At 53.2% G+C, this 27,544-nt stretch overlaps 1 protein-coding gene across 1 annotated transcript; it reads right to left on the minus strand.

Moving 5' to 3' along the window:
• Positions 1–27,544, minus strand: ZNF541 (zinc finger protein 541). The gene is made up of 15 exons (XM_047793271.1): positions 27,238–27,544; positions 22,614–22,857; positions 19,691–21,497; positions 17,681–17,739; positions 17,293–17,452; positions 16,957–17,130; positions 15,429–15,762; positions 8,994–9,057; positions 8,262–8,404; positions 7,760–7,863; positions 6,281–6,356; positions 5,731–5,819; positions 933–1,073; positions 586–767; positions 1–473 (listed from the first exon to the last, which is right to left on the minus strand). The coding sequence occupies exons 1-15, from the start codon at positions 27,542–27,544 to the stop codon at positions 308–310; spliced, it is 4,050 nt and encodes a 1,349-aa protein (XP_047649227.1). The 3' UTR covers positions 1–307.

Genomic DNA, 27,544 nt, shown 5'->3' on the forward strand with positions numbered 1-27,544 from the left:
ACTGGGGCTCCCAGGGTCTAACGTGCTGACTCCCAGGCCTCTGTGCTCGGAGGAGCGGAGCTGCGGGAACGGGAGAGACTATGAGCCTAAAGAGAAGGGCGCCTCGGGCCCGGCCGACGGGGACGTCACCGCCGTCAGATGACCGGGTATCTCCTCCCTACGTGTGGCCAAACTTGCTGGCTCTGCAAGCTGGCTGGCCGGCGGGGACAGTGAGGGGGCGCGACAGAAGCAGAGGGGGACCTCGGAGAGGCCAAAGGGGACGGGACAGCGCTGGAGGTCCCCATCCCAGCTTGCCGCCCTCCACGAGTCACCACGGCAGGGGGCCGATGTCAGCACCCATCTCCTCGTCGTCCTCCTCCTCCTTCAGCTGGAAGGGCTTCACGGGCCACTTAACCCTGACGAGGGGCTCCATGTGGTCCTGAAGCCGGTGCCGCTTCATGTGGGCATTTCGACTCTTGATCTTGTCGAAGACCCTGTGGAGTCACCAGAGGACGTGGGGTCAGAGCAGGGGAGAGGCAGGTGGCCCCGAGGGGGACCCCAGGGCCGAGGGCGGGCAGTAGGGTGCATCCAGGCGAGGGCCGCTACCTCTCACACTCCCTGCAGGGAAAAACGCCCTGGCCCTCCACGTTCCCAGGCGGCTCGGGCATCCGCTTGGGGCCGGCGTTTGGGCTGGCGTTGAGCGTGGACTCTCTCCTGTAACTCTTAGTCTTTATCTTTAACTCGGGGGTTGGACGGTGGCTGGGTCTCTCCCGAGGGCTGCACGTGACCTGCAGAGGAGACAGAAGTGAAAGGGTGCTGGTGACCCCCCAGCCTTCTGGGGGTGCAGGGATCCAGAGCATACCCGTCTCCGGGGCGCCCCCCAGCCTGGCTGGGCAGTGGGCGTCCACATCAGCGCTCAACTCCAGACCCTGACCCCGACCCCGACCCGCTACCTTTGTTTCTGTCCTGTCTGCTTCATCTGCTTCTCTCCTGACCCTCTTTTCCAGCCCTGGGGCTCGGCCACAGTCAAACTTGATCATTTTTTTCCAGATGTAATAATACTCAACACACTGGGCCACAGTTTTTGTCTGGATCTAGTGGAAGAAAACAGAAGCCAGCCAGGGACAGTGCCTCAGGAGCGGCTGTGAGCGTGGCCTTGAGGTCCACCAGCCCCCCGCCCCACCCCTGTGGGGCTGGCCGCCCCTTTCTTTCTTTTTTTATTTTTTTTTAATTTTTTTGTCTTTTTGTTGTTGTTGTTATTGTTGTTGTTGCTATTTCTTGGGCCGCTCCCGCGGCATATGGAGGTTCCCAGGCTAGGGGTTGAATCGGAGCTGTAGCCACCGGCCTACGCCAGAGCCACAGCAACGCAGGATCCGATCCGTGTCTGCAACCTACACCACAGCTCACGGCAACGCCGGATCATTAACCCACTGAGCAAGGGCAGGGACCGAACCCGCAACCTCATGGTTCCTAGTTGGATTCGTTAACCACTGCGCCATGACGGGAACTCCAAGGCCGCCCCTTTCTGAAAGCCCTCCCGAAATGTCTCTCCCCGAGGGCTTGGCGTGCTCCCTTGCGACAAGGAACAAGAGGCGGAGAGTCACAGTCCTCCCTGGGGATGGGGAGGTTTAGAGTGAAGCCATCAGAGCCAACGCGACCTAAGGTCTGTGCGCTCTGAGCTGGCCTAGGAAGCCTTCCCCTGGGGAAGGCGCATGCAGAGGTACACAGGTGGCGCTCCCTGTGACATCGCACGGAGCCACGTGTCTGCGGATGGCAAGGAACAAGAGCAGCATGCCCTCAGGCGCTGCATCTGTGGACAGCTAGGCAGAGCCCTGCGGTCCTGAGGGGTGTGGCCCCCGAGAGGAGGTTCTGGGGACAGGAGGTTCTGGGGCAGGCTTTGATCCTAGGGCACTCCCACCCCACCATCTGCTCCTCCCTCCACTAACAAGTGACCCCATTAATAATAACATCTGTAAAAACCAAGCAGAGTGGAAAAGTTAAATTGCTTGAGGAAGAAAACATCTCAGGAAAATTGAATTGGCTATTTAAACATCTGGAGCTATTTCAGAATGTATGTTTTTCCACATGGATCTTTTTTTCCCACCTTTTGTGTGTTCACAAGCTAGGAATCACAACAGTATATCCTCGGAATTCCCTTCATGGCTCAGTGGTTAAAGAACCCAACTAGCATCCATGAGGATGCGGGTCTGATCCCTGGCCTCGCTCAGTGAGTTAAGGATCCAGCGTTGCCGTGAGCTGTGGTGTAGGCGACAGACGCAGCTCGGATCCCGCGTGGCTGTGGCTGTGGCTGTGGTGGAGGCCAGCAGCTGCAGCTCTGATTTGACTCCTAGCCTGGGAACTTCCATATGCCATAGGTGCCACCCTAAAAAGCAAACAAAACAAAACAAACCAAACAGTATATCCTCTGCTTGTCTAAGAAATATCACTAGGGTTTTAAAAAGTTGAATTTCTGCTTCCAACAAGATGGAGCAACGGCGATTGGATTTACCCTCCCATCCAAAACAATGAGAAGAAACAGTCCACAGAGATAAAACAATGGTTAGTAAGACTAGCAAGACACTGGACGTGAGTGAAGAACATCCTTCTCTGAGAGACAGAAAATAAACTGCCCCCATCCCAATTAACAGCCTTGAGAGGGTTTTCCCAGGCTGTGGCCCTCAGAGTGCAGGGGATCTAGGCAGAGCCCTGCAGACTTCCCGAGTGAAGATGGGGTAGAGTGTCTGGGGAGACCGAGGTGGCAGGATCCACAGGATGAAGGTTAGCAGAGGAGAGAAACTCCAGAGATGTGCAGAGAATTCCCTTCGAGTTTTCAGCCAAGCACGGAGCAGCCCATGCCTCCGAGGAGGCTGCCCACATCTGGGTAGAGAAGTACCCAAAGGGGCTGGAGGGAAAGGGCCCTGTAGCTGGTACAGAGCCTGGCAGAGATCTGCTCCTGCCAGCTGGGGTCAAACACCTCAAAACTCATGGGGTATTAGTGGAGTCATGGGAAGGGGCTTGCCTCAGTAATGTGTAATCAACAGCCCTAGATGAAAAGCCTAGTCCCACCTTCAGAAAATCTCAAAGCAGTACCCAAAAGGAACAAATTCTTTTCAAGCAACTGTGTCTCACATCAAAATTCAAGAATATTTATAAGAATGTAAAAAAATATCTAGCACCCAACAAGTTAAGATTCACAATGCTTGGAATCCAGTGAAAAATTATCAAATATTCAAAGCAGCAGGAAAGTATGACATTAATGAGGGGGGAAAAATCAATTCACTGAAATCAATCCGGAAGGAACACAGATATTAGAATTAGCAGGGAGACACATTAAAGGTTGTTATAACTGTATGTCTTCAAAGAGTAGTAGAGATTTGGAAGATATAAAAAAGACCAAACAGAACTTCTGGAGATAAAAACTGTAAAGTTTGATTTGAAAACTACACTGCACGGGAATAATGACCGATTAGACAATGCAAAAGAAAAGATTAGTGAACCTGAAGACAGCCAGAGAAACCATCCAGAAAGGAAACACCCAGAGGAAAAAAATCATAAAAACGGAAAGAACATCAGGGAGCAGTGGGACACCTGCAGGAACCCTGGTGCACATGTAAGTGAGTCCTCGGAGGAGAGGGAGGGAGAGAAGAAATATCTGAGTAAGGCTGACGCCCCCCAAACTTAATGAAAACTATAAACCTATACATCAAAGAGTGTCACAAACCCAAGCATAAGAAAAAAAAAAAAAAAAAAAAAGAAAGAAAGTAAGCCACACCATAGCAAATCATAACTAAACTGCTCAAAACCAGTGACAAAGAGAAATTCCTAAAAACAACCAGCCGGAAAAACAAAGACCCCATGTTTTTAATATACATACAGAGAAACGAAAGCAAGGGCATCAGTAGAGTTGTTGGAAACAATTAAAAGCAAGAAGAAAGGAGAGCATCTTTAAATTACTGAACGGGGAATTCCTGTCGTAGTGCAGCGGAAACAAATCCGACTAGGAAGCATGAGGATGCAGGTTCGATCCCTGGCCTTGTTCAGTGGCTTAGGGATCTGGCATTGCTGTGAGCTGTGGTGTAAGCTGCAGATGAGGCTCAGATCCCAAGTTGCTGTGGCTGTGGTGTAGGCCGGCAGCTACAGCTCTGATTCCACCCCTGGCCTGGGAACCTCCATACACTGTGGGTGCGGCCCTAAAAAGACCAAAAAAAAAAAAAAAGTCTGAATATTTCATATGGAATAAAAAGAGCTACATTCACCACCTGCCACTTACAAGAATGCGCTTTAAATATAAATACACAAATAAGTTAAAAGTGAGAGAATGAAAAAGATATACTATGCTAATACCCATTGTAAGGAAGTTGGAGTAGTTGGCTATATTATATCAAAAAAGTAGGTTTCGGAGCAAAAAGTAACACGAGGGATAAAGAAATTCATTTCATAATGATAGAGAGGGTCCATTAATCAAGAGGAAATAAGATCCAAATGCATCTGAGTCAGCTTCAAAATATATGAAGAGAAAACCAACAGAACTCCAAGGAAAAATAAATCTACAATTACAGTCAAATCTTTTAACACCTCATCTTCAGAAACGGCAGGAACAAGGAGACAGTAAAGGAATGGAAGCCCCGAATCTCTCCATCACCATCCCGAAAACCGACACAGAGCCCCGCCCGACAACAGCAGGATAAAACCCAATAAAAACGGAGGCAAAAGATATGAACAGACACCTCACCAAAGAGGCTGCAAATGAGCCCAAAGATGCCCAGCCTCATTAGGCATCAGGAAAATGGGGCCGGACGCTGCGGTGCACACATTAGAATGGCTGAAAGGAGAGAGCTGACCACACTGGTGTGGGCCAGGGTGTGGGGCACCGGGAACTCTCCTAACCTGCTGGTGGGCATGTGAAACGGCACAGCCACTTTGGAAAGCGGTTTGGCAGTTTCATGTCGAATATACATCAACCACACGGTGCCTCCCCACAGCCAGGCCGCGCAGAGACCTGCCGCGAGTGCGCACGGCAGCGCCATCGACAGTCATCAGTAGCTGGAAGCCACCACCCCAGGCGGACGGTAGGTGCACGGTGGTTGTCTACACGGCAGAATACTACTCGGCAATGAAGAGACAGACTACTGGTACACGCGACAACGTGCCTGAATTTCAAAATCGTTACGCTGAGTGTACGAAGCCAGTCAAAGCAGGTCGCGATTCTCCCATTTACCTAAAACTCCAGATAACGCAAACTAATTCACAGTGACAGAAAGCAGACTGCGCCGACTAGGAACAGGGGTGGTGGGAAGGAGAGGTTACAAAGCTGCAAGAGCAAACAAACTTTTGGGGGTGACCGATATTTTCATTTTCCTGATTGTGGTGATGGTCTTACAAGTGTAAAAACTTGTCAAAACATCCAATCTTACACTTTACACTGCAGTTTGCAGTACATCAAGTTGAAAAGCAAAATAATCAGCAGGATAGTAAATACATGATCTCACTCCTTTTTGAGAAAGTGTGTAAGTGTGTGTAAAACCTGCGTGAGCATTTAGTAACTGCCCATCAGGTTTCCAATGGGAAGCAGGACAGCGGGGAGGGGCCTGAGAGCTTTATCTGGAGCCGGGCTGCCTTTCTGTGCTGTTGGTGGAGGTTCACAGCAAGGGCTTCGTGAAGTTCACCGTGGGAGCCGAGTCTCGCCCCCGACAGGCCCCGCGGCCCTAGAGTCTCAGCCGGGTGAGGGAGCCTCGTCGACTCCAGCCTTACCGTCTTGTGTATCAAGTAAAAGTCCTTCTTGTGCACGCAGAATGCCTTCTTAAAGAGCCTCTTCTCCATCGGGGTCCAGGTGTCCGAACCTATTGGAGAAAGAGCCCAGGACGGTCTGGGACCCCGGCCATGGCTGAAACGCAGCCCCGGCCTTTCAGCTGCCATTGCCACGCTTCGATCATGTGCCCAGGTTTCTGCTAAGCCCTTACCTGCTCTATCTCCCAACCCTCGCAAAAACCGAAGCCGGTGGGGGCTGTTACTCTCCCCACTTGGCCAATGCAGCAACGAGACTTCCGCTGCCTAAGGGGTTTGCCAAGGGCAGGCGGGAACCCCAGGCTGCCTGACTCGTGCTCAGCTGCTTACCCTGAGCCCCCCACTCTTCCTGGCGCCCCTTCCTGGCTGGGGAGAGCCATGAGGGGACAGGGGAAAGGGGGAAGGCAAGGTCCCAAGAGACCGCCAAGGGGCGCAAGCAGAGCTTGCCCTGGAAACCGGCTGGCTCACAGGGGTCTCGGCCAGGCCAAAGCCATGCGGGCAGCCTCGCTCTAGTCACCTGTGTAGCGATAGTCAGCGAGAGGGTGAGTCCACGGCTTCTGGGGTCCTCTGAGTAAGAGGGTCTCCAGGGCCTCCTGGAACAAGAGGAGCGGCAGGTGACTCTCTGAAGGAGAGCGGGTGAGAGGGGGCCCCCTCCTCCTTTCATCCATTTGAAAAGCACCTGCAGCCCTCCCCAGCGCCTTCCCTGCCCCAGGGTGACCCAAAGTGTGGTGGGTCAGGTCACCTGGGGAGTATGCGGCCTGCAGCAGCAGGCATTCTGTTGCGTGCCGCTGCCGCGACCTTTCTCACAGCAAGGTTTGCTTTTTTTTTGAAGGCTGCGTCTACCACATAATGGACATTCCCGGGCCAGGGATTGAACCCTTGCCTCTGCAGCAACCCGAGCTGCTGCAGTCAGATTCTTAACCCACTGCACCTAGCGGGAAACTCCCACAGCGAGGTTTTTGTGCTGAAGGAACCAGGGTGTGGACTTGTTCTGGCACAAGCTCCTTTCCTCCAGAAGCAGTATTCGGAGCAGCGTTCAGAACAGCGCGGCCCTCGCCTGGCCCCACGCCATCCTCTTCATCCCGTTCACCAGCATCTATCACTCTCAACAAGCAGACTTCCTGAGGTTCCCTGGTGGCTTAGTGGTTAAGGATTCAGTGTTGTCACAGCTGGGGCTCAGGTTCGATCCCTGGTTCAGGAACTTCCGCATGTTGTGGACGGGACCAGGAAAAAAACAAACAAACCTAAAATGTACCCTTCAAACATGTAAGCTCCACAGAGAGGGCTTTTGTCCTGCTCAGCACTGTCACCCCAGTCAGGACTGGCTAGGTGATCTGCGGGGCCCAGTGCAAACTGGGAACACAGGGCTCCTTGTTCAAGATGTACTAAGAACGGCAGATGGTGGCGGCAGGCATAAACCCGAGGGCAGCCCTCAGCCTCCCCAGCCTGGTACCAGGGCCTCGCCAGGTTCTCAAGAGGACCTGGTAAATAGGTGTTCCTGCCTTTGCCGCGCACCCAGCATGTGCCCGCCCTGCCCCTGAGCTTGAGAAGAAGCACCAGGTGGCCCTGTCCCTTTGGTCTCTAACCCGGGTGATGTGACTTCCTCTCCTATTACACAGCTGGACTGCGATTTCCTAAACCTCAGGCCTGTGAAGAGGGTCTTTGGAAGAGGCAGAGGCACTTCTGCTGCATCAGAGGTGTCCATATATCGGTGTGGAATCAAACAATCCAAAGTTCAATACGTAAACCAGACTGACGCAGACCTGAGTCGGTTCTCCCAGGCTCCACCTCCCCAGGGCCAGTCAGACACACACTGAGCCCGAATGTGTGCGCTTCTGCGCTCACGAGGACAACGCCGATCCCCAAGTCACTGGGGCGAAGGGGACCACCTTCAGTTTCATAACGGCAAGCCCCCAAGCAGGAGGCCCAGGCACACACTCAGGGGAGCAGGGAGCTCGCCGCCACCGCCGCCGCCACGCCCTCGCCTCCACCTCACCTGAATGTCGCCCTGGGCTTCGTGCAGGCAGTGCAGAGCCAGCTCCAGGTTGGTGCCCCCGCCCGGCATCACGCTGGAGCAGGCCGCGTTGCAGAGCTTCGTCACTGGGTCGGGCGGGCAAGCAGCCCCCGCCGGGCAGGGGGGAGAGGAGACGAGGGTCAGCAAGAGCCGGCAAGGCGGCCGCCCCGACCGACCGCGCGGACGATGGCTCCCGGCCCATCTCCCTCTCGGTGGCGCTGTGAGAGCGGGCCCAGGGGAGGGAGGGACACGGAGGGAGGGCAGAAAGTCTGCTCCGGGCACCTGCTCTGGACAGGCTGGCAGCCCCCGTGAGAGAGGACAGGCAGGGGCGAGGGACCGCAGCACAGGAGAGCAGGGCAGGGCTGAAGGCCACCTGCCACCCCCCCGCAGGGACAATGCTTCTTGGCCAAGGTGAGAACTGGGAGGCCATCTCCTTGGAGATGGAAGAGGCCCCTGGGGAAGGTGGCCCCAAAGTCTCAGCTACCTCTATCCTGCGTTTCCGGGTTGGTCATCACATCTCCCCACGGCTTCCAGACCAGAGAAGCTACGTGTTCATCGGTTCCCGCCAGCAATCTGTCCTGGAGCTCTGGGATCTCCGCCTGAAACCGGCTTCCTACGTTGATGTGTCTGAAACGAGGCCACGCACACAGACATACAAGACATGGGTGTGGGACTGAGCCAGGAACAGAGCAGAGATGGGAGGTGAGCCCTGCTCCCAGGCCATAGCCCTGCTCTGTGGGATCCCCTGCCGTCTCCCAGACACATGGAGTGACAGACACACACCAGCCTTCCAGAAACCGCAAGGGCTATGCTCTCCCTTCCTCCGCTTTGCTCTGTCGCCAGATTCCTGGCCCCCGGTGTCTTAAGGGTCTAGCACAGCGGAGGCGTGTGCCGACACCTGGGAGGCTGCCACATCCATCTCACCCCTCTGTGGCCACTCCAGAGCCCTGCACTGCGCCATCCCCAATTCCACCTGGGACCCCAGGGTGCTGGGCTTTCTGTCCCCATGGCCCAGCTAGGGAATCTCCAGACAGATGGAACACTGAGGGCCTTCCCACATCCGCTCAAGCGCCCACTTCTCTCCTCGAGAGGCTCTGGGTCTAGGCCTGACCTCCCGATGAAGGTGCCCTCGGGAAAAGCCGACCCAGAATGCAAGCAGCGTCAAAGCACTCCCACTTGGGAAGGACCCTCGGGTTCTAAGCCTGTTGCGACTCACGGTTCAATGCTGATCTTGGTGTCATCCTTCACCACGCAGATGCCAAAAGAGCCGTCCGTGTGATCTAGAAAACACACAAAGAAAAGTCTCGAGAAGACTGGCTAGAATTGAACCAGGAGGCCCCTTCTGTCCGCCTCTCCAGAGCAGGTGAAAAGCAGGCTCTTTAGGACTGCATGGTATGAAGGTGCCTCGAGGTTAAAAACAGAACGTATACATGATCCAGCCGTCCCACTGCCGGGTATTCATCCACAAGAACAGAAACGAAGACCGCACAAAGATGCCTGCACACCCACACTGACGCCAGCTACTCACAGTGGCTAAGAGGTGGAAGCAGCCTAAGGGTCCACTGACAGACAAAGACGTAAAGGAGACGTGCTGCGCACATGCAACGGAACTCGACTTCGTCTTTACGAAGGGAATTTCTGCAACATGCGATGACATGGACGCACACTGGAGACGTTAGGCTGAGCGACATAAAGCAGTCACAGAAAGAGTATTTCTGCACAACTCCACTTCAGTAAAGCAGTTGAAGTGGTCAAACTGATGTCATTAAGAGGGAACAGGAGCTGCCGGGGCTCGGGGAGGGGGGAAACGCAAGGTTACTAGTCAATGGGCAAAACGCCGCAGTTAAGCGAGATCTCGCGTCTAATCCTGTGCCCAGAGTCACCGCAGCACTGTCCTGCGCCCGGTGGATCGAAGGATGACAGTTACCATCACAAGAAAATAAAAGACAACGAAAGAAAAGAAAAAGACTGCAGGGAAGGGGGATAAGACTTCTGAAAATGTCAAGTAAGGAACTCGGCGAAACAAATTAACTGATAAAAGCTATTTTAAAAAACAGTAAGTTAAAGTCTCTGGAAGTTGTCCTAAAGACATACAGTATTTTAAGAAGGGACTTTCTGCATGCCTTGGGGCGGGAAAGGAAGGAAAGAAGGAAGGATGGACGGATGGACAGACGGGAGGGAGGGAGGGAGGGAGGGAAAAAGGGAAAGAGAAAGAAAGAAAGAAAAAGAAAGAAAGAAAGAAAGAAAATCAACTAAATCTTGATACAAACAGTGAGAGTCTGTGGCACTAGAGCCCCGGCCCACTGTCTTACAAGCACCCAGCCCCCAGCTCCGTGTAGCAGAAGTTCCAGCCAGGTAGGTGCAGCCAAGGAGACAGGGGCTCCTTCTCCCCACACCCAGCTCCTTTGCTTGAAGAATTAAAGGAAGGAAAAATAAAAATTTCTCACCAAGAATACTGTAAAGATACAGAAAGTTTTTTTTAATGGAAATTCTGGGGAGTTCCTGTCATGGCTCAGTGGTTAGTGAACCTGACTAGCATCCATGAGGATGCGGGTTCAACCCCTGGCCTCACTCAGTGGGTTAAGCATCCGGTGTGAGCTGTGATGTAGGTCGCGGGCACAGCTCAGATCCTGTGCTGCTGTGGCTGTGGTGTAGGCCAGCGGCTACAGCTCCAATTCGACCCCTAGCCTGGGAACCTTCATATACCGTGGGTGCGGCCCTAAAAGGACAAAAAGACCAAAAAAAAAAAAAAAGAATTCTGGGATTAAAAAAGTACAGTACAATAGATGGACTTGGAGTTTGGGGTTAGTAGGTGCAAACTATTACATTTTAAATGGATAAGCAATGAGGTCCTTTGCTGTTGGCAGAAATTGACAAAATGTTGTAAATCAACTGTAATAAATTTTTTAGAAGTACAATAACCAAAGTGAGACTCAACAGTAGATTTGAGCTGGCAGAAGAAATGACCAACAAACCTGAAGACAGACTAATGGAGTCTGTGGAATCTAAAGAACAGAGAGACAAAGAGCAAAGAGAAACGAAGAGCACCTCAGAGAAACCTGGGACAGCATTAAATGCAGCAACATATGTGCAGTGGGAGCACCGGAAAGAAAGGAGAAAGGGACAGAAAAATATTTAAAGTCTTAATGGCTGAAGTCCCTAATTTGATGAAAAACTATATATCCAAGAAACTATTACTCCAAGAAGGATAAACACAAGGAGCTCTACATCTGGACATATCATAGGCATAATGTTGAAAGCCAAAGATAAAAATAATTTTTTTTTGTCTTTTTGCTATTTCTTGGGCCGCTCCCACGGCATATGGAGGTTCCCAGGCTAGGGGTCGATTCAGAGCTGTAGCCGCCAGCCTACACTGCAGCCACAGCAACGTGGGATCCAAGCCGCGTCTGCAACCTACACCACAGCTCACGGCAACGCCAGATTCTTAACCCACTGAGCAAGGGCAGGGACCGAACCTGCAACCTCATGGTTCCTAGTCGGATTCGTTAACCACTGCGCCACGACAGGAACTCCAAAAATAAAATCTTGAAAGCAAAAAGAGAAAGACAATTTGTTACATACGAGGGCACCCCAGTAAAAATAACAGCTTGATTTCTCATCAAAAAACGATGGAGGTCAGAAGACAATGGGGTAACATATTCAAAGTGCTGAAAGTAAAAAACTGTCAACCAAGTATCATATTCAGCACATTATCTGTCAAAAATGAAGGTAAAATACAGATATTCCCAGATAAACAAAAGTTGAGAAGATCTGTTGCTAGCAGACCTGTTTACAAGAAATATTAAAGGTGAAATATTATTCAGCCACAAAAAGGAATGAAGTGCCATACACACTGCAACATGGACAAAACCTAAAAACATCGTGGAAAGTCCAAGAAGGCACTCGCAAAACACAACTGTGATTCCGCTTACAGGAAACACGCAGGAGAGCGGACTCTGCGCAGAGACAGAAAGCAGATTAGTGGTTCCCTAGTGCTGGGGTGGGGAGGACGGAAAGGAGGGCTTGCCAGTGCGCACAGGGCTCCATCTGGGGACGGGAACATGTCTGAACACCGATGACAGTGATGGCCATACAGCTCCGTGACATACGAAAAGCCACGCATTACATGCTTTGAAGGGATGAACAGAATGGTATGTGAATTATATTCCTCTAATAAAAATAACTACTAAAGAAAGTTCTTCGGATTAAAAGCAAAGGACATCAGACAGCAATGTGAATCCAACCCCCCCAAAAAAGCAAAGCGTGGGTAAATATAATTCTCTGGGTAACTATAAAAATCAGTCTGACTGCATGTTTTTCTTAATTGCCTTAAAAGGCAATTGCATAAAACAGTATGTGCTGTGGGCCTATAACATCCAGAAATATACCACATGTGACAGCAACCGCACAAGGAGCAGGGCTGCACTGGAGTAAAGAAATATCATCCCTGGAGCTCCCTGTAGCACAGTGGGTTAAGGGTGCAGTACTGTCAGTGAAGCAGCTCTGGTCGCTGCTGTGGTGCAGGTTCAATCCCCGGCCCAGGAATTTCCACATGCCCTGGGCTTGGCAAAAAAGAAAAAAGAAAAAAAGAAAAAGAAATGGTACATAAGAAGGTTAATATAACAGCCTATAAATTCGGCTTGCTTGCCTTTATCCTCTCAGGCTGCTTTATATGAAATCAAAGTATGCAAAGTAATGAACATGCCAACGTCTTCCTGGCTCTCCACCACACACAGGTGTCACACACACACACACACACACACTCACAAGGACAGCAGCAGCGCGAGAAGGCCTAGAGCCGGACAGGAGCAGTGTTTCCATAGTTCATTGTTAATAAGTTATTACACGCCTAACAGATTCTTTTTTTTTTTTTGTCTTTTTGTTGTTATTGTTGTTGCTATTTCTTGGGCCGCTCCCGTGGCATATGGAGGTTCCCAGGCTAGGGGTTGAATCGGAGCTGTAGCCACCGGCCTACGCCAGAGCCACAGCAACACGGGATCTGATCCGTGCCTGCAACCTACACCACAGCTCACGGCAACGCCGGATCGTTAACCCACTGAGCAAGGGCAGGGACCGAACCCGCAACCTCATGGTTCCTAGTTGGATTCGTTAACCACTGCGCCACGACGGGAACTCCAACCTAACAGATTCTGATTAAGATGGATCTAGTAAGTCCCAGAGCAACCGCTAAGAAATGACTAAGAAAAAGTGAAAAATTTGAGGAATTAAAGTATTAAACTAGAAAATATTCATTTAAGAAAAAAGTCAGTGTAAAAAGCATTTAATACAAAGAAGAAGAAAGAGACTGGAGTTCCCACTGTGGCTCAGTGGAAAGGAATCCGACTAGGATGCATGAAGACGAGGGCTCGATCCCTGGCCTCACTCAGTGGATTAAGGATCCAGTGTTGCTGTGAGCTGTGGCTTGGGCCAGCAGTTACAGCTCTGATTTGACCCCTAGCCTGGGAACCTCCATATGCTGCGGGTGCAGCCCTATAAAGACAAAAGACAAAAAAATTAAAAAATAAAAACATAAATCTTAGGTTTTAAAATAAATCTGAACTAATACAAAATATATTCTCTGACCACAATATATATTTGGCTTATAAATCAATAATCTAATTATTTGTAATTTGGAAAATTCACAAGTATGTAAAAATTAAGCAACATACTCCTTAATAATCAGTGTATTAAAGAAGAAATGAAAAGAGAAATTAGAAAATACTTTGAGATGAATGACACTAAAACTTATGAAATGTCGCTAAGGCAATGCTCAGAAGGAAATGTGTAGTTATAAAATAACTGTATCATAAAAGAAGAAAAGTCTCAAATCATTCATGGTCCATTGATTTTTCAAGAGGATGCCAAGACAATTCAATCAGAAAAGAGTAGTCTTTTCAAGAAATGGTGCTAGAAGAACTGATATACACATGCAGAAGAATGAATATGGACTCCTACCTCACACAATAGATAAAAATTATTAAATAGATCTTAAAATAGATCAATGACCTAAATGTAAGAATTATTACTCTAAAAACTCTTAGAAAAAAAAGAAAAGTAAATCTTCATGAACTTTGGTTAGGCAAAACCTTGGATATAACACCAAAAGCACAAGTGACAATACTAAGTTGGACTTCATCAAAATTAAAAACTTTTGCATTGCAAGCTATACCATAAAAAAAGACAACCCACAAAATGGGAGAGACTCTGCAAATCATTTATCTGATTAAGGGGCTTGCATCCAGAATACACAAGGAACTATTACAACTCAATAATAAAAAGATGAGGATTCAATTTTTTAAATGGGCAAAGGATCTGAATAGACAGTTCTCCTGAGCGGATATACAAATGGATAATAAGCTCATGAAAAGATACTCGGCACCATTAGCTCTCAGGGAAATGCAAATCAAAACCACAAGGAGCTACCACTTTATACCCACTTGGATGGTTATAACAAAAAGCGCAGATAAGAAGGGTTGGTAAGGATGTGGAGAAACTGGAACTTTCATACAACGCTGATGGAAACTTAAAAGGGCTCAGCCATTCTGGAGAACAGTGCGGCAGTTCCTTGAATGGTTAAACACAGTTACCCTATGACCTGGCGACTCCACCGCTAGGCATACACCCAAGAGAAATGAAAATACACGTCTAAAAAAACATGCACGTGAATGTTCCTAACAGCACTGTCTGCAATGCCCAAAGGAAAGAAACAGGCCAAATGCTAACCGACTGATGAATGGTCTCATCAGTCGGTTAGCATCAGTAAAATGTGGTCTCTCCCGACAATGGAATATTATTCAGCCATAAAAAGGGATGAAGAACTGATGCATGCTATGACATGGATGGACCTTGAAAACCTTATTCCAAGTGGATGAACTAGACAGAAAATGTCACATATCGTGATTCCAATCATATGAAATGTCCAGCATAGGCAGACCCTAGAGAGAAAAAGTGCACTGGCAGACTGGCAGTTGCCCAGGGCTAAGGAGTTGGGGGCTACGGGGCACGTGTGTGACTGTTCATGGATACAGCACATCTTCTGGTGGTGATGAAAATGCTTTAAAATTAGGTTGTGTGATGGGTGTACAACCCTGTGAATATAGTAAAAAACACAGTGGACTTTAAATGATTGATTCAGGACCTCCTGTCATGGTGCAGCAGAAACAAATCCAACTAGTAACCATGAAGTTGCAGGTTTGATCCCCAGCCTTGCTCAGTGGGTTAAGGATCTGACATTGCTGTGAGCTGTGGTGTAGGTTGCAGACACAGCTCGGATCCGGCAACTGCAGCTCTGATTAGACCTGTAGCCTGGGAACCTCCATATGCCGTGGGTGCGGCCCTAAAAAACAAAGGTAAATAAATAAATAAAAATAAATGATTGATCCGTATAGTATATGAATTGCATCTCAATAAAGCTGTTTTAAAAATCACGCAAAGGGGCAGGCAGAAGTTTGGTCAGGCTAAATGGCCTCTATCTTCTTTCTGGCTGTAAAATTGCAAGGAGCTAGAAGGCTGTTGGTCCCAGGTGGTCCGGGAGAGTTCTGAACAGTGAGGGGACACACACACCAGAGCCAGCCACAGGCCAGAGACGAGGGCTGGCCCACAGGCTGCAGGAGGGAGGGGGTCCGGCCCCCGCAGCCCCAGCCTCACTCACCGAGCGCAGTGCTGATGAGCCTGTCAGGTCCGGCCTGGGCCGACGTGGAACAGAGGGTGCTGAAATACAGCCCCGACCCCTCCCGGATGGGGCTGAGCATTGGGGGTGGCGTGTAGGGAGAGCACTGGAACAGCCCCTTCAGGAGGCGGTCCACCAGGAAGACGGGGGATCGCAGGCAGCTCTGGTGGCCCCCACCGGGGCCCAGCTCCCCGAAGGTCGACACTGCCGAAGGAGGAGGAGGGATGAATGGTGCCTTGGGCTGGGGGCGCTTCTTCCGCTTCCTGGGTTGGCTGGTCTCCTTGCTGTCTCTCTCTTCCCCATCCTTCTCCTGTCCCTGGAGAAGATGAGACTTTAGAACCACCAAGAGTCACCTGAGGCCACCTGCCCCACAGCTTAGTCCTCAAGATAGCAGAAAGTGGGAAGGGGCACAGACCACTGAGTTGCCTGCCCTGCATGTTGTGCCGAGAGCCCTGAACAGTGGAAGCCCCCAGGCCTGAGCCAGACACCAGACCCCAGGGAGGGCGATGGTCGAGGCTGGAGCCTTCTCAGGTACCCACAAGGAGAGGCCCTCGCCCAGGGCATTTTGGGAACTCGTGTCAGTTGTTTAAATGACTGGCACTTTAAAACTGGGGCCAGAGGAGTTCCTGTCGTGGCTCAGTGGTTAACAAATTGGACTAGGAACCATGAAGTTGCAGGTTCGATCCCTGGCCTTGCTCAGTGGGTTAAGAATCCAGCGTTGCCATGAGCGGTGGCGTAGGTCGCAGACGCGGCTCGGATCCCACTTTGCTGTGGCTCTGGCGTAGGCTGGTGGCTACAGCTCTGATTTGGCCTCTAGCCTGGGAACCTCCATATGCCGTGGGAGCGGCCCAAGAAAAATGGCAAAAAGACAAAAAACAAAAACAAAAAAAACTGGGGCCAGAGATGCAGTGCAACCATGTGACAAAAGGAAAACTGTTCCCTTCAAGGGACAGCAGCCCCTGGGAGACGGACAATGGAACCCATGCTCCCTGTCCCCGAGTCCAGCACCGACTCTCCAGTGAGCTCTTCCAGAGTAGGCCGGACAGACTGAGCATTTGAACTCACTCGCCACGCTCTCCCTCGCCTCCAGGAAATCCCCCTCCTCCAGGGCCGTCTTACTCCTCATCCTCCAGGTCTCAGCTCCGATACCCCCTCCTCCAGGAAGTTCACCCCGACCTCCTCAGGCCGGGTCTCTGGCGCCCCCTTGGGGCTCCCACAGCTCCCTCAGTTCCCCCTCCCAACCCAGCCCACTTCCTGTGTGGGGACAAGTCTGTCTACTCCGTTGGACTGGGAGCCCCGGGAGATGGGGTGAGGATGTTGTGGTCACGGCAGTGTCGCCAGCACTGCCCAGCCCAGAGCCAGACACGGGCAGTTCAGTGGCGATTGACTGACTGACAGAACATGCAAACCAAGCTCCTCTGAGTCAGCCTTTCTGTGCCATTCGGCTGGGCTGTTCCCACAGCTCGGCTGGCAGGTGAGGAAAGCAGGGCGAGGACGAGGGCTGGCCAGCACCCACCTTGCTCCCAGGGGGGCGGTTCGCTGCCGCCACAGGCCCCGGCACGGGGCCCACCAGAGGGGCCACGGTCATGCTGTCCAAGGGCTTCCTGGCTCCTGGGGGACTCTGCCCATCCCCCTCTGGCCTCTGCACCTGTCTCGGTGGCCTGCACAACTCCGTGCCACACACCTGCACACAGAGAGCAGGAACAGTGGGTGGGGAGGAAGGAGCCCCTCTGGAGCAGCGCGGCCCTGACCCCTGCCCCAGCCAGGCCTCCCGCAGGACGTCTCTAGCCAGTCTTTGTCCCCAAGCCTGCGAGGAACCCCCGTAAGCACAGAACTGCCCCTTCACCTGCTGCTCCTGCTTCCCTCGAGGTGACGGCCACTGGTCGCTGTGAAAACACATGTGGCTGCTGAGCCCTTTCTCTGTATAAAACATCTGGCTGCAATTCTTGCAGACGTAAGTGCTCCTCGGCTCCGCCCAGTCTGTGGGGCCCCCGCTGTGCTGGTTACTGCAGGGAGACACGGCAGGGGGAGGAGTGGATGGGAGTCTGCCCCGAGGACAGCTCCGCGCGAACCCTCAGACACAGAGGCGATGGCTGATCCCCAGGGCCTGGTGCGCGCAGCTTCCGAGGGCAGCATCCAGAGCTCGCCCAGCCCGGGCCAGCACGGCAAAGCCACCAGACGGCTGCCGAGGGCTGGGACCCCCAGGCAGGGCAGGGAGGGGCTTCGGAGCTTACCATCCACCTGCCATGTTCTCCTCCTTCATCGGCTGGGGCAGCCGGTAGATATTTCCACCCTGAAGATGAAGAAAACATCTGAGCCAACGGGTCAGAAATAAGGTACAAGCATGAAAACTCTAAGACGCTTCGAAGAAAACACAGGTATAAATAACCAGGTAACCCTGGAGTAGGCAGTGGTTTTTTGGATGACTCCAGAACCAAACAAAAGACAGAACAAATAGGACTTCATCAAAACGTAAAGCTTCTGTGGGAGTTCCCATTGTGGCTCAGCGGTCAGCAAACCCGAATAGCATCCATGAGGACGCAGGTTTGATCCCTGGCCTTGCTCAGTGGGTTAAGGATCTGGCGTTGCCGTGAGCTGTGGTGTAGATCCCAGACGCGGCTCGGATCCTTCGTTGCTGTGGCTCTGGTGTAGGCCGGCGGCTACAGCTCCGATTAGACCCCTAGCCTGGGAACCTCCATATGCCACGGGAAGTGGCCCTAGAAAAGGCAAAAAGACAAAAAAAAAAAATTTAAAAATGCACAGGCGTTCCCTGGTGGCATACCATGTTAAGGATCCAGTGTTGGGAGTTCCCGCTGTGGCGCAGTGGTTAACGAATCCGACTAGGAACCATGAGGTTGAGGGTTCGATCCCTGCCCTTGCTCAGTGGGTCAAGGTTCCGGCGTTGCCGTGAGCTGTGGTGTAGGTCGCAGACGCAGCTCGGATCCTGCGTTGCTATGGCTCTGGTGTAGGCTGGCAGCTGAAGCTCCGATTCGACCCCTAGCCTGGGAACCTCCATATGCCGCAGGAGTGGCCCAAGAAATGGCAAAAAGACAAAAAAAAAAAAAAAAAAAGGATCCAGTGTTGTCTCTGCAGCGGCCTGGGTCACTGAGGTGTCACGGGTTCCACCCCAGGCCCAGAAAGTTCCACATGCTGATGTGACCAAAAAAAAAAAAAAAAAAAAGGAGCAAAGACTCTGCAGACACGTGTTGAAAAGAAAGATACCCAACAGTCCAGCAATTCCACTCCTAGGTATTTTCCAAGAGAAATGAAAATACATATGTGAACAAAACTTGTCCACCCATGCTCGGAGCAGCATTATCACAGTGGCCAAGAAGTGGAACCAACCCACGTGTCCATCAGCTGTGAAGTGGATCAACCAAACATGGTGAATCCGGCTCAGCACAAAAGCAATGAGGTCCTGAAGCCGCCGCAGCACCATGAGTGCCGGGAACATCGTGCCAAGTAAGAGGCCAGACGGGAAAGCCACACTGCAGGAGACCGCCATCCTGTGAAGTACCCAGAACAGGCGACTGTCTGGGGAGAGAAGGGAGGGTCCCGGTCGCAGGAGCCGGGAGGGATCGCCGCAGACTGGGCGGGACGACTAACAGGGCCGCCTGTGCTTTCGGAGCCGATGAAAGTGTTCCGACGAAGAGTGCTGACGCATGTACAACCTTGTAAAGATCTGAAAACCCACCAGATGCTACACCCTGAAATGGTGAACTAGATGGGATGGGAAAATTACAGCTGGGGGGGAGGGGTGGCTGTGGTGTGACAGAAAGGACCCTGGGCCTCAGCACAGCACGGAGGAAGTAGCCGAACGCTCAGTGCCCGGGACCTCGTGGGCACGATGCCAGGGGACACAACCACAGCCCCACAGCGACGGGCATGCGGAGGGGGCCAAGTCTGCCGTGGGGACGCTGATTCCCAGGCAGGGACGTGAGGGGAGCAGCAGCCCACCCTCCCGGCCTCCGAAGGGAGTGCGGGGCAGAGAGCCCGCCCGCCCGCGGGAAAAGCCCAGTGAAGAACCTGACGGAGGCATCTCGGACACTCGAAAGCCTTGCTTCTGGCCTTTTGCGGGGGAGGCGGGGAGGCGAGGAAGAGCCATCCCTTCCCTGGACCCTCGTTCCCCTCCCCACCCCCGCCCTGGAAGCTGCATCTGAGGACTGGCTGCCAGTGAGAGGAGCCTGGACAAGAAGGGAACCCAGAAACCAGGACCCCGCCGCCCTCGGGGCAGGGCCAGGTACCTGGATCCTGTTGAATATCGTCAGCTTGGACGTGGCGTCCCGGGGGCCGTCTGCTGGAGGGCCAGCCGAGAAGGAGGCCATGGCGACCTGGCTGGGAGATGCCGCGCAGCACACGTCCATCCTCGCCTTCTCCTTCCGGAAGCCCGGGAGGCGCTGGGCCCTAGAGTTGCTGGATAAGAGCCTGTAGCCCCCAGCCCGGGAGCAGGTAGGGCCCTTTTCACCCTGCGTGGCCCCGGAAGCTGTGCCATCCTCGGCCTGGGCCTGCTTCCCTGGGAGCTGGGCTCCGGGCAGCTCGTCCCCTCCCGATGGGGTCTGCCGCTGGCTCCCGGGGGCGAAGACGTCCCCCAGGTCCATGGTCCCTTTCGCAGCTCTCAGCTGCTTGGCCAGAGAGGAGAAGTCTGGATTCCCAGGAGGGTCTGAGGCCGAAGCCGCGAGGGCCGGTGGAGCGGCAGCCGCTCTTGGTCCTCCCTTGGCGTCCCGGCTCGCGCTGCCGGGGGAGGCCTCCCTGGGGAAAGCCGGGCTGGACTTTCTCCTGCGGGCTGGGGATCCCTCTGGCTCCGGGTTCACAGGGCTAGCGTGCAGAGAGTCAACAGCGGGCGTGAGAGGCCACGGGCCCTGCAGGGCCTTCAGGGCGGCCTGCTTGCCCTCGGGCCCAGGGACCTGGGTGTGGGAGAAGAGCCGCTGGGACTTGGTGATCATCTGGAACACCTGCATCTGCTCGTGGCCCACCAGGGGCTCCTGAGACTTCAGGAACAGCTGCCGGAAGAGCGGCGTGGCCTCCGAGGAAAGGCTGCCGGGCTTCTGGACATCCTGGGGGCCTGGCTCCCTGGGGTTCTGCCATGAGAACGAGTTGCAGTCAAACTTGCTCTTCTTGGAAGCCCAGGAGTCGTCCTCCGCGCTGGCGTATCTGGGGTCACCGGAGGCCTCTCCGGGTGCCTTGAGGAGCGAAGGAGGGAAGGGCAGCGCGTCCTCCAGACCGGCGCCCAGGCTGGGCGAGGGCTCCCCCGCAGGGGAGACGCTGCTGAGCCCGTGGCCAGGCTCGGAGCCCTCGCGAGACGACGGCACTGCGGGGGGCTTGTGGACGACAAACATGTTGTTCCCTTTGCTTTGGGGGCAGCCTGGCAGGTTCCGGAGCCACTGGAAACTGTGGCCTGATGGCTGGGCGCCGGCAGGGACCGTCTGGCCTCGGAACAGAGGCAGGCAGGCGGGCAGGGGGCTGCCCTCAGGCCAGCCCTCCAGGGAGGACGGGAGCTGGAGCAGCGGTGGCTCCGACTCGGCTGGGTTGGGGCCGTTGTTCTCTGCCGCCCGGGCGTGGACTGCTGTGAACAGGTCAGCAGCGGGCTCCTTCCGCAGGGGACAAGGCTCCTCGGGCACCTCAGGGCCCAGGGTGCCCGGGGCACAGGAGAAGGACCCTGACAGGGGCGGGCAGGAGCAGGGGGTGTTCCTCCCTTCGCCGCTGTCCGGAGGCCCTGCTGGGGCTGGCCCCGGGGAAGGGAGCTTCTGGTGGACGATGCTGCTCACGATGCAGCGCAGGAGGTCTCGGTTGGGCAAGATGGAGCCCGGGGACCTGGCTTCCGGGGGCACCAGGGACCGCAGGCCCCCAGGTGCCGGCTGGCCGGCCACCTCGTGCATGTGGGGCGAGTCCCCGCAGGCTTCCTCTTCCGGGGGCGCCTCCTTGAGGATGCAGAGCCCGTGCTGGACCTCGTAGTGCCGGCGCAGGGAGCGGTAGTCGCAGTAGCTCTTGCTGCAGCCCTGCTCGATGCACACGAAGGGCTTGGTCTTCTGATGGGTGAGCATGTGCCCTGTCCTGGAATCGCACGAGGAGGCGGTCAGTGGGTGGCTCCGCTCAAGTCCCACTGCAGGACCCCCAATGTGTCCCCACGGGGCCGCGGTGCAGCTGCACTACGATTCACAAGCTGCACTCGGCTCCCACGGGCAAAGACCCCACTACGGTCAAAGCCATTTGGACGGGGGGGCTCTTTCACTCACTGTTAAGCAAACCCCTCATCTGAGAAAACAAAAATCAATGCGAGCCAAGTCAGAGTTCCCTGAAGTGGGTTCCCAAGGAACACCGGTCTCCAGAGGTGCCTCCTGAGGACATGGGCTCAGCTGGCAAATGAGTTTTGAAAAAACTCTCTTCGCTTCTTGGAGGTTCACAGTAACAAACTGAAAAGCCACACAGCAGATAAACAGACACCTGTCTAACTTCCAATGTCTCTCAAGTGTATGTGCCCCCAGTACCGTTTTTTTTCAAATAGCCCCGCTTAGCATCCCTGAGAACCCTAGTTCTGCGAACACCCTTGAGGAAGTGGCAACTCGGGGATGACCGTTCCTTGAACGGAGGGGAGCGCTCTGCAGAGGCTGGGAGCGCTCCAAGCACAAGGGACTTGTTCCCTCCCACCTGCAAGTCTCTTGGTTTGAAAAAAGTCTGTCTTTCCTTCCTCCCTAGCAAGAAAAGCTTAGTGTTTGCTAAGACAGGAAGAACAAAGGAAATTCTGTTCCTCTTATATTGGGCTTGCTTTTTAAAATCTAGAGTTGAAAAAAAAATTCAAAAGTTAGAAAAAAGAGAAGTGGGAAAAAAAGGAAATAAAAAAAAAGAAAGAGTGAACACTCCAGGGCCGTGTTCTGGAAAGAGGCGTTTCAGAACCCCCCACACCCCTGGGTCACCCCGCACCTACACTCCAAGGAGCAGAGACATTCTCCCAAGGCCTGCCAGGGAATCTGTGCATTTCTCTCGAGTTAGCCCAATCCCCTCCAGGACAAAACTGCCTCTGGAGCGAGCGGGTCCCTGTCTTTAGCCAGGAGGGTCCTGGAGGCGGGTCCAAGGGCCCCACAGGGTGGGGGAAGGGATGAAGGGACCCAGGAACAAGCCCCTGCCCCAGGCCCCCGGACGGCCGCGTGCCCTGACCAGACTGCTACGTACAGGTGGTCCTGCCGCTTAAAGGCCTTGCTGCAGATTTTGCAGACGTGCTTCCTTTCCTGGCTGTGCGTCAGGTAGTGCTTGCTGAGAGAGCTGGCGCTGCTGAACACCTTCCCACAGAGGCTGCAGTCCAGGAGGGGGTTCTGAGGGGAGCTGTGCTGCCGCCTGCCCTTCCGAGCACTCCCAGAGGCTGCCCGGCCTCCCTCGTCGGCCTCTTTGGGCACCTTGAGTGCGCCGAGCCCCAGGTCTGAACAGAGGGAGGGAGAGAGCAGAGGTTACAGACCTCCGGGAACACCCAGGGGCAGGCGACAGCACCCTGCAACTCCCAGGCCGCACTGGACTCGGGGAGTGGGCCGAGCACCCTGACTCCGACTCCAGCACAGAAGGCCAGGTTTGGGACCAGGTGAGAGGGAGAAGGGACTCTGGAAAGGCCACCCCCGCAGGGCAGTGGCCAGTCTTAGTGCCACACCCGGCGGGGACTGGGATGGCAGCAGTCTGAGCACCTCCAGGACAGAGTGACCGGGTGGGGCGGGGCTGCAAGACGGCACCACCACTGGCGCCCCCGGAAGTGCACCCAAACTCTTACAACCAATTCCACTTCGTGTTTTTTAATTCAGGAAATTAATGGAGATTTGTACAAAGAATGAGCTGCAGCCTTGTTCTTCCTGGTGAAATGTGAGAAACCACCTAGTATCTGACACGAGGGTCTGTGGGGGACTGCGTTCTGGTCTCAACGGTCTATGACACAGGCATTTAAGACAAAGCTGTAGGAGTTCCCATTGTGGCTCAGCAGGTTAAGAATCTGACCAGGTTCCATTCCTGGCCTTGCTCAGTGGGCTAAGGATCCAGCCTTGCCGCGAGCTGTGGTGCAGGGCTCAGACGCGGCTTGGATCCTGCATTGTTGTGACTGTGGGGTAGGTCAGCAGCTGCAGCTCCACTTCAACCCCTGGCCTGGGAACTTCCACATGCCATGGTTGCAGTGGTAAAAAAACAAACAAAAAACCAGACACCACTGAAAACATAAGGCCCGTGGGTACAAGGAGTCTTCAGGCCCGCTGCCATGTTCCCAGCTCCTGGAATCCCCGTTCTGGTACCTGTAGGCACTCAGCAACGGTGCTTTGGATGGATGAATCCTGAAAGATTCTTCTACCCTTTGGACTGGTGTGCAACATGGCTTAAGCTGTGCCATAATGTGATGGCAAGTTTAGAAATGGCCATTCATCTAGGACACAGCAGAGGCGGGACCCAAGACTCCAACAGGCCAGGCCGTGGGGATGGGGTGGGTACTGTATCCTAAGGGCCCGTAGTCCTAATTCTCCGCAGCTGAGAGGCAGCGCGACAGACACAGCAGAGAGGAACCTGGACTCTCATCCCAACTCTGCCTCTGGTCACATGTCACTTCATCGGCCTGGTCTACATCTTCGTGTGAGAAACTGCCATGATGCGTGGTTGAATGCTTCCAACAGTCTAAGTGAGGGAAGACAGGCCTCCCACAGGGGGAGATCTGCCCCTACTAAGTTATTTTTAAAATGCTCCTTAAAACAACCCTTCAACTAGAACACGAAATTCGGTCTTTAAAACTGGCAAGGAGCGGGGTAGGAGGGATTGACTCGGGGTTTAGGCCTGGCATACGCACACGGAGGCATATGGAATGGCTGGCCAATGGGGACCTGCTCTATAGCACAGGTGATCCTCTGTGTGGGGAAAGAATCTGAAAGAGAATGGATTTGTGTACATGGATGATGGAATCACTTTGTTGTACAGCAGAAATTACCACGACCTTGTAAATCAACTATACCTCAATAAAACCTTTTTTCAAAAAGTGGCAGAAGCTCCCGTAGTGGTTCAGCAGTAATGAACATGACTAGTATCCACGAGGATGCGAGTTTGATCCCTGGCCTCGACTGGGAGGTTAAGGATCCCACATTGCTGTGGCTGTGGTGTAGGCCGGCAGCTGCAGCTCCGATGGGACCCTAGCCTGGGCACTTCCATATGCCACAGGTGTGGCCCTAAAAGACAAAATACATTAAATAAATAGATAAAATGTCTAAAAAAGTGGCAAGGAGGCGTACTCTTGGTGGCACAGGGGATTAAGGATCCAGCTTGGTCGCTACTGTGGCTCTGGTTATAGCTGTGGTGCGGGTTTGACCCCTGGCCCCAGAACTTCCATAGGCTGGCGTGGGCACAGCCAAAAAAAAAGAAATGAAATGAAATGAAAAACAAATCAAAAATCCACAAAACACTGGGAAGGACACTGAAAAAGGGGCAACCTGAGTCACTGGCCGGGGAAGCCACTAGTTTCCCCAGAGAGCCTGTGTGAGGCCGTCTCATTGCACGTGTCCTCAGATGGCGGCAGGCCGACCTGGAAGCCTGTGTGCCAAGACCTCGTCCAAGAGTGAACTTGCTGGAAAGTTCATCACAGAAACACCCCTAACAGCCAAAGAGGCAAGAAGGCGGTCTGACCACACAGTGGGGTACCCATGACAAGGACAAGAGAAGAGTCCATCTTCCTATGAGAAAGCAAACACACTAAGTTTTAAAAACTTCAAATAGAATTAGATACCTAACAGATCTCTGCAAAACCATGTCTACCTGAGTGGCTTCCCCCATGTTTTTTAAAAAATCCACATGCGGAAGGCAGGGTGGGGAATTCTCTTGTTATTACTTTTCTTTGTGTTCTAAGTTTTCTTTATAAATATGCATTACTTTTTCAATAAAAATTTAATATAAGCATATGCATTTGTCTGAATCTGAACCGAAGCCAGAGAAGTATAAAGGGTTAAAATGAACGTTAAGTGGAAGCTTTTTTTTTTGTCTTTTTTTTTGTTGTTATTGTTGTTGTTGTTGTTGTTGCTATTTCTTGGGCCACTCCCGCGGCATATGGAGGTTCCCAGGCTAGGGGTTGAATCGGAGCTGTAGCCACCGGCCTACGCCAGAGCCACAGCAACGCGGGATCCTATCCGTGTCTGCAACCTACACCACAGCTCACGGCAACGCCGGATCGTTAACCCACTGAGCAAGGGCAGGGACCGAACCCGCAACCTCATGGTTCCTAGTCGGATTCGTTAACCACTGCGCCACAGCGGGAACTCCCGGAAGCTTTTTTTTTTAATAAGGTAAAAAAAAAAAAAAAAAACCCTCAAGTTTTGGCGTTCCCTGGTGCCTCAGTGGGTTAAGGATTTGGTGCGTTCACTGTTCTGGCTGGAGGCACCGATGATGTGTGGGTTTGATCCCCAGCCTGGGAATTTCCACACGCTGTGGGTGTGGCAAAAACAAAACAAAAAAACTTTCAAGTTTAAAACAAATTAGGAAAAACTGAACTAGATCAATATTCTGTAACAACTGTGTGTGGGGGGGTGCAGAGACCCATATGAAAATCTGCTGAAACCTACAGGTTCTCTGCCCAGCAAGATACGTACACGCTCCCGTGGCCGGCATTTTTTTAGGTAGTTTCTGGGGCCAAGGCTGAGAACCCTAATACTGCACCCAGGCCTGGCCCCGTGCCTGCAACTCCGAGGACGTCCTGGGGTTCTGGATTTCATACTCAGTTGCTGTTCCAATGTGCTTTCTAGGCTAATGGCCGGTCTGCATCTTGTGTAGAGGGGAGGCCTCAGAAGTTTTCATGTCCGCAAGTCTTCAGGACATTTCTCAAGCCGCTTATCCTGATCGCACCTGCTCTGCAGGCCGTTTCAGGCATGGCCTGCCACGCGCCTGCTGTGATTATAAACATCAGTGCGCTCTGGCTCAGTCAACCCGTCTTGGTTACCCACCCAGGACCTCATGAAGTGGGCTGAAACCAAAAATCAAATTGATCCTGTGGGGGAAGCCTGACGGCGAACCCAGGGGAGATTTAACCAAGGCCCCCAACTACTGGCTCCATTCTCCCTTGGCTCCTCCCTCTGCTGAGGAAGAGAAAGACAGAGAACTGAATCAGTGCGCCTGCACCTGATCGATGAAGTTCATTCTAACAAGATTGGTAAGAACCACTATCATCCGACCGGTGCTTTACAGTCGGGGAAGTACTTCCACACTCTGTTCTTCTTTTGCTTCTTACTGCCGTCACTCTAGGGGAGCAGAGTGGGTCTTAATGGTCCCCGCTTTATAGATGAAGAGAGTGGGACTTGGGACAGATGGACAGCCAGCAAGCAGGTGGACAGGAGCCCAGGTCATCCTGGCCACGTGAAAGGAGCCTCTGTGATGTGGTGACGGATGGGAAAGTCTCCCGGCAACCGAAGGTCTGCCCACACCACCCACCCACAAAATCAGGATATCCCCAAACACCCAAGTCTCTCAACATCAGTCCCCAGGCTCGGCATTCAGTTTCCTTGACTAGGAAGTTGGGGACAATTCCCAGGTAGGAAAAAAGAGACTGTTCCCTAGTCACCTGCAGAAAAGAAACTTGTTCTCACCCAATCCGGGCATACTCAACCCCTACCTGGCCGCAGGACCTTTCCTTTTTTGGCCACAGTGTGCAGCAGCTTGACATGCAATCCCAGTTCCCAGACCAGGGACTGAACCCAGGCCCAGTGGTGAAAGCGCCAAGTCCTATCCACTAGACCACCAGGGAACTCCTCACAGGAACTTTCAAAGAGCCTGCCATGCCCAGGGCCTGGCTATACAGCCTCACCTTGTAAGGAAGGCTGAGATTCCGGATCTGCATACTCCTCCAGCAGCTTCATGGAGTCACTGTCCCTCCCTGAGTACAGGGACAGGGTGTCCAAGTTGTCCTCCAGCGCCTCGCTGGGCACGTCGGGCGTCGGCAGGCTGGGGTCCAGGTCCAGGCTGCTCAGGCCGGCATAGAGCAGGTCTCGTGTGCGGGGACCCAGATCCCGGTTGAGGCTATCGCTGCAGTGGAGCCCCGGGCTCTCGGAAAACGAAGGGAGGTGCATCTCTGATGGGAGGGCGCCCTCGCCCCCGAGGCCGTACTGGTCCAT

This window comes from Phacochoerus africanus, chromosome 8 (genome assembly GCF_016906955.1).
Source record: "Phacochoerus africanus isolate WHEZ1 chromosome 8, ROS_Pafr_v1, whole genome shotgun sequence".
Classification (NCBI taxonomy): domain Eukaryota; kingdom Metazoa; phylum Chordata; class Mammalia; order Artiodactyla; family Suidae; genus Phacochoerus; species Phacochoerus africanus.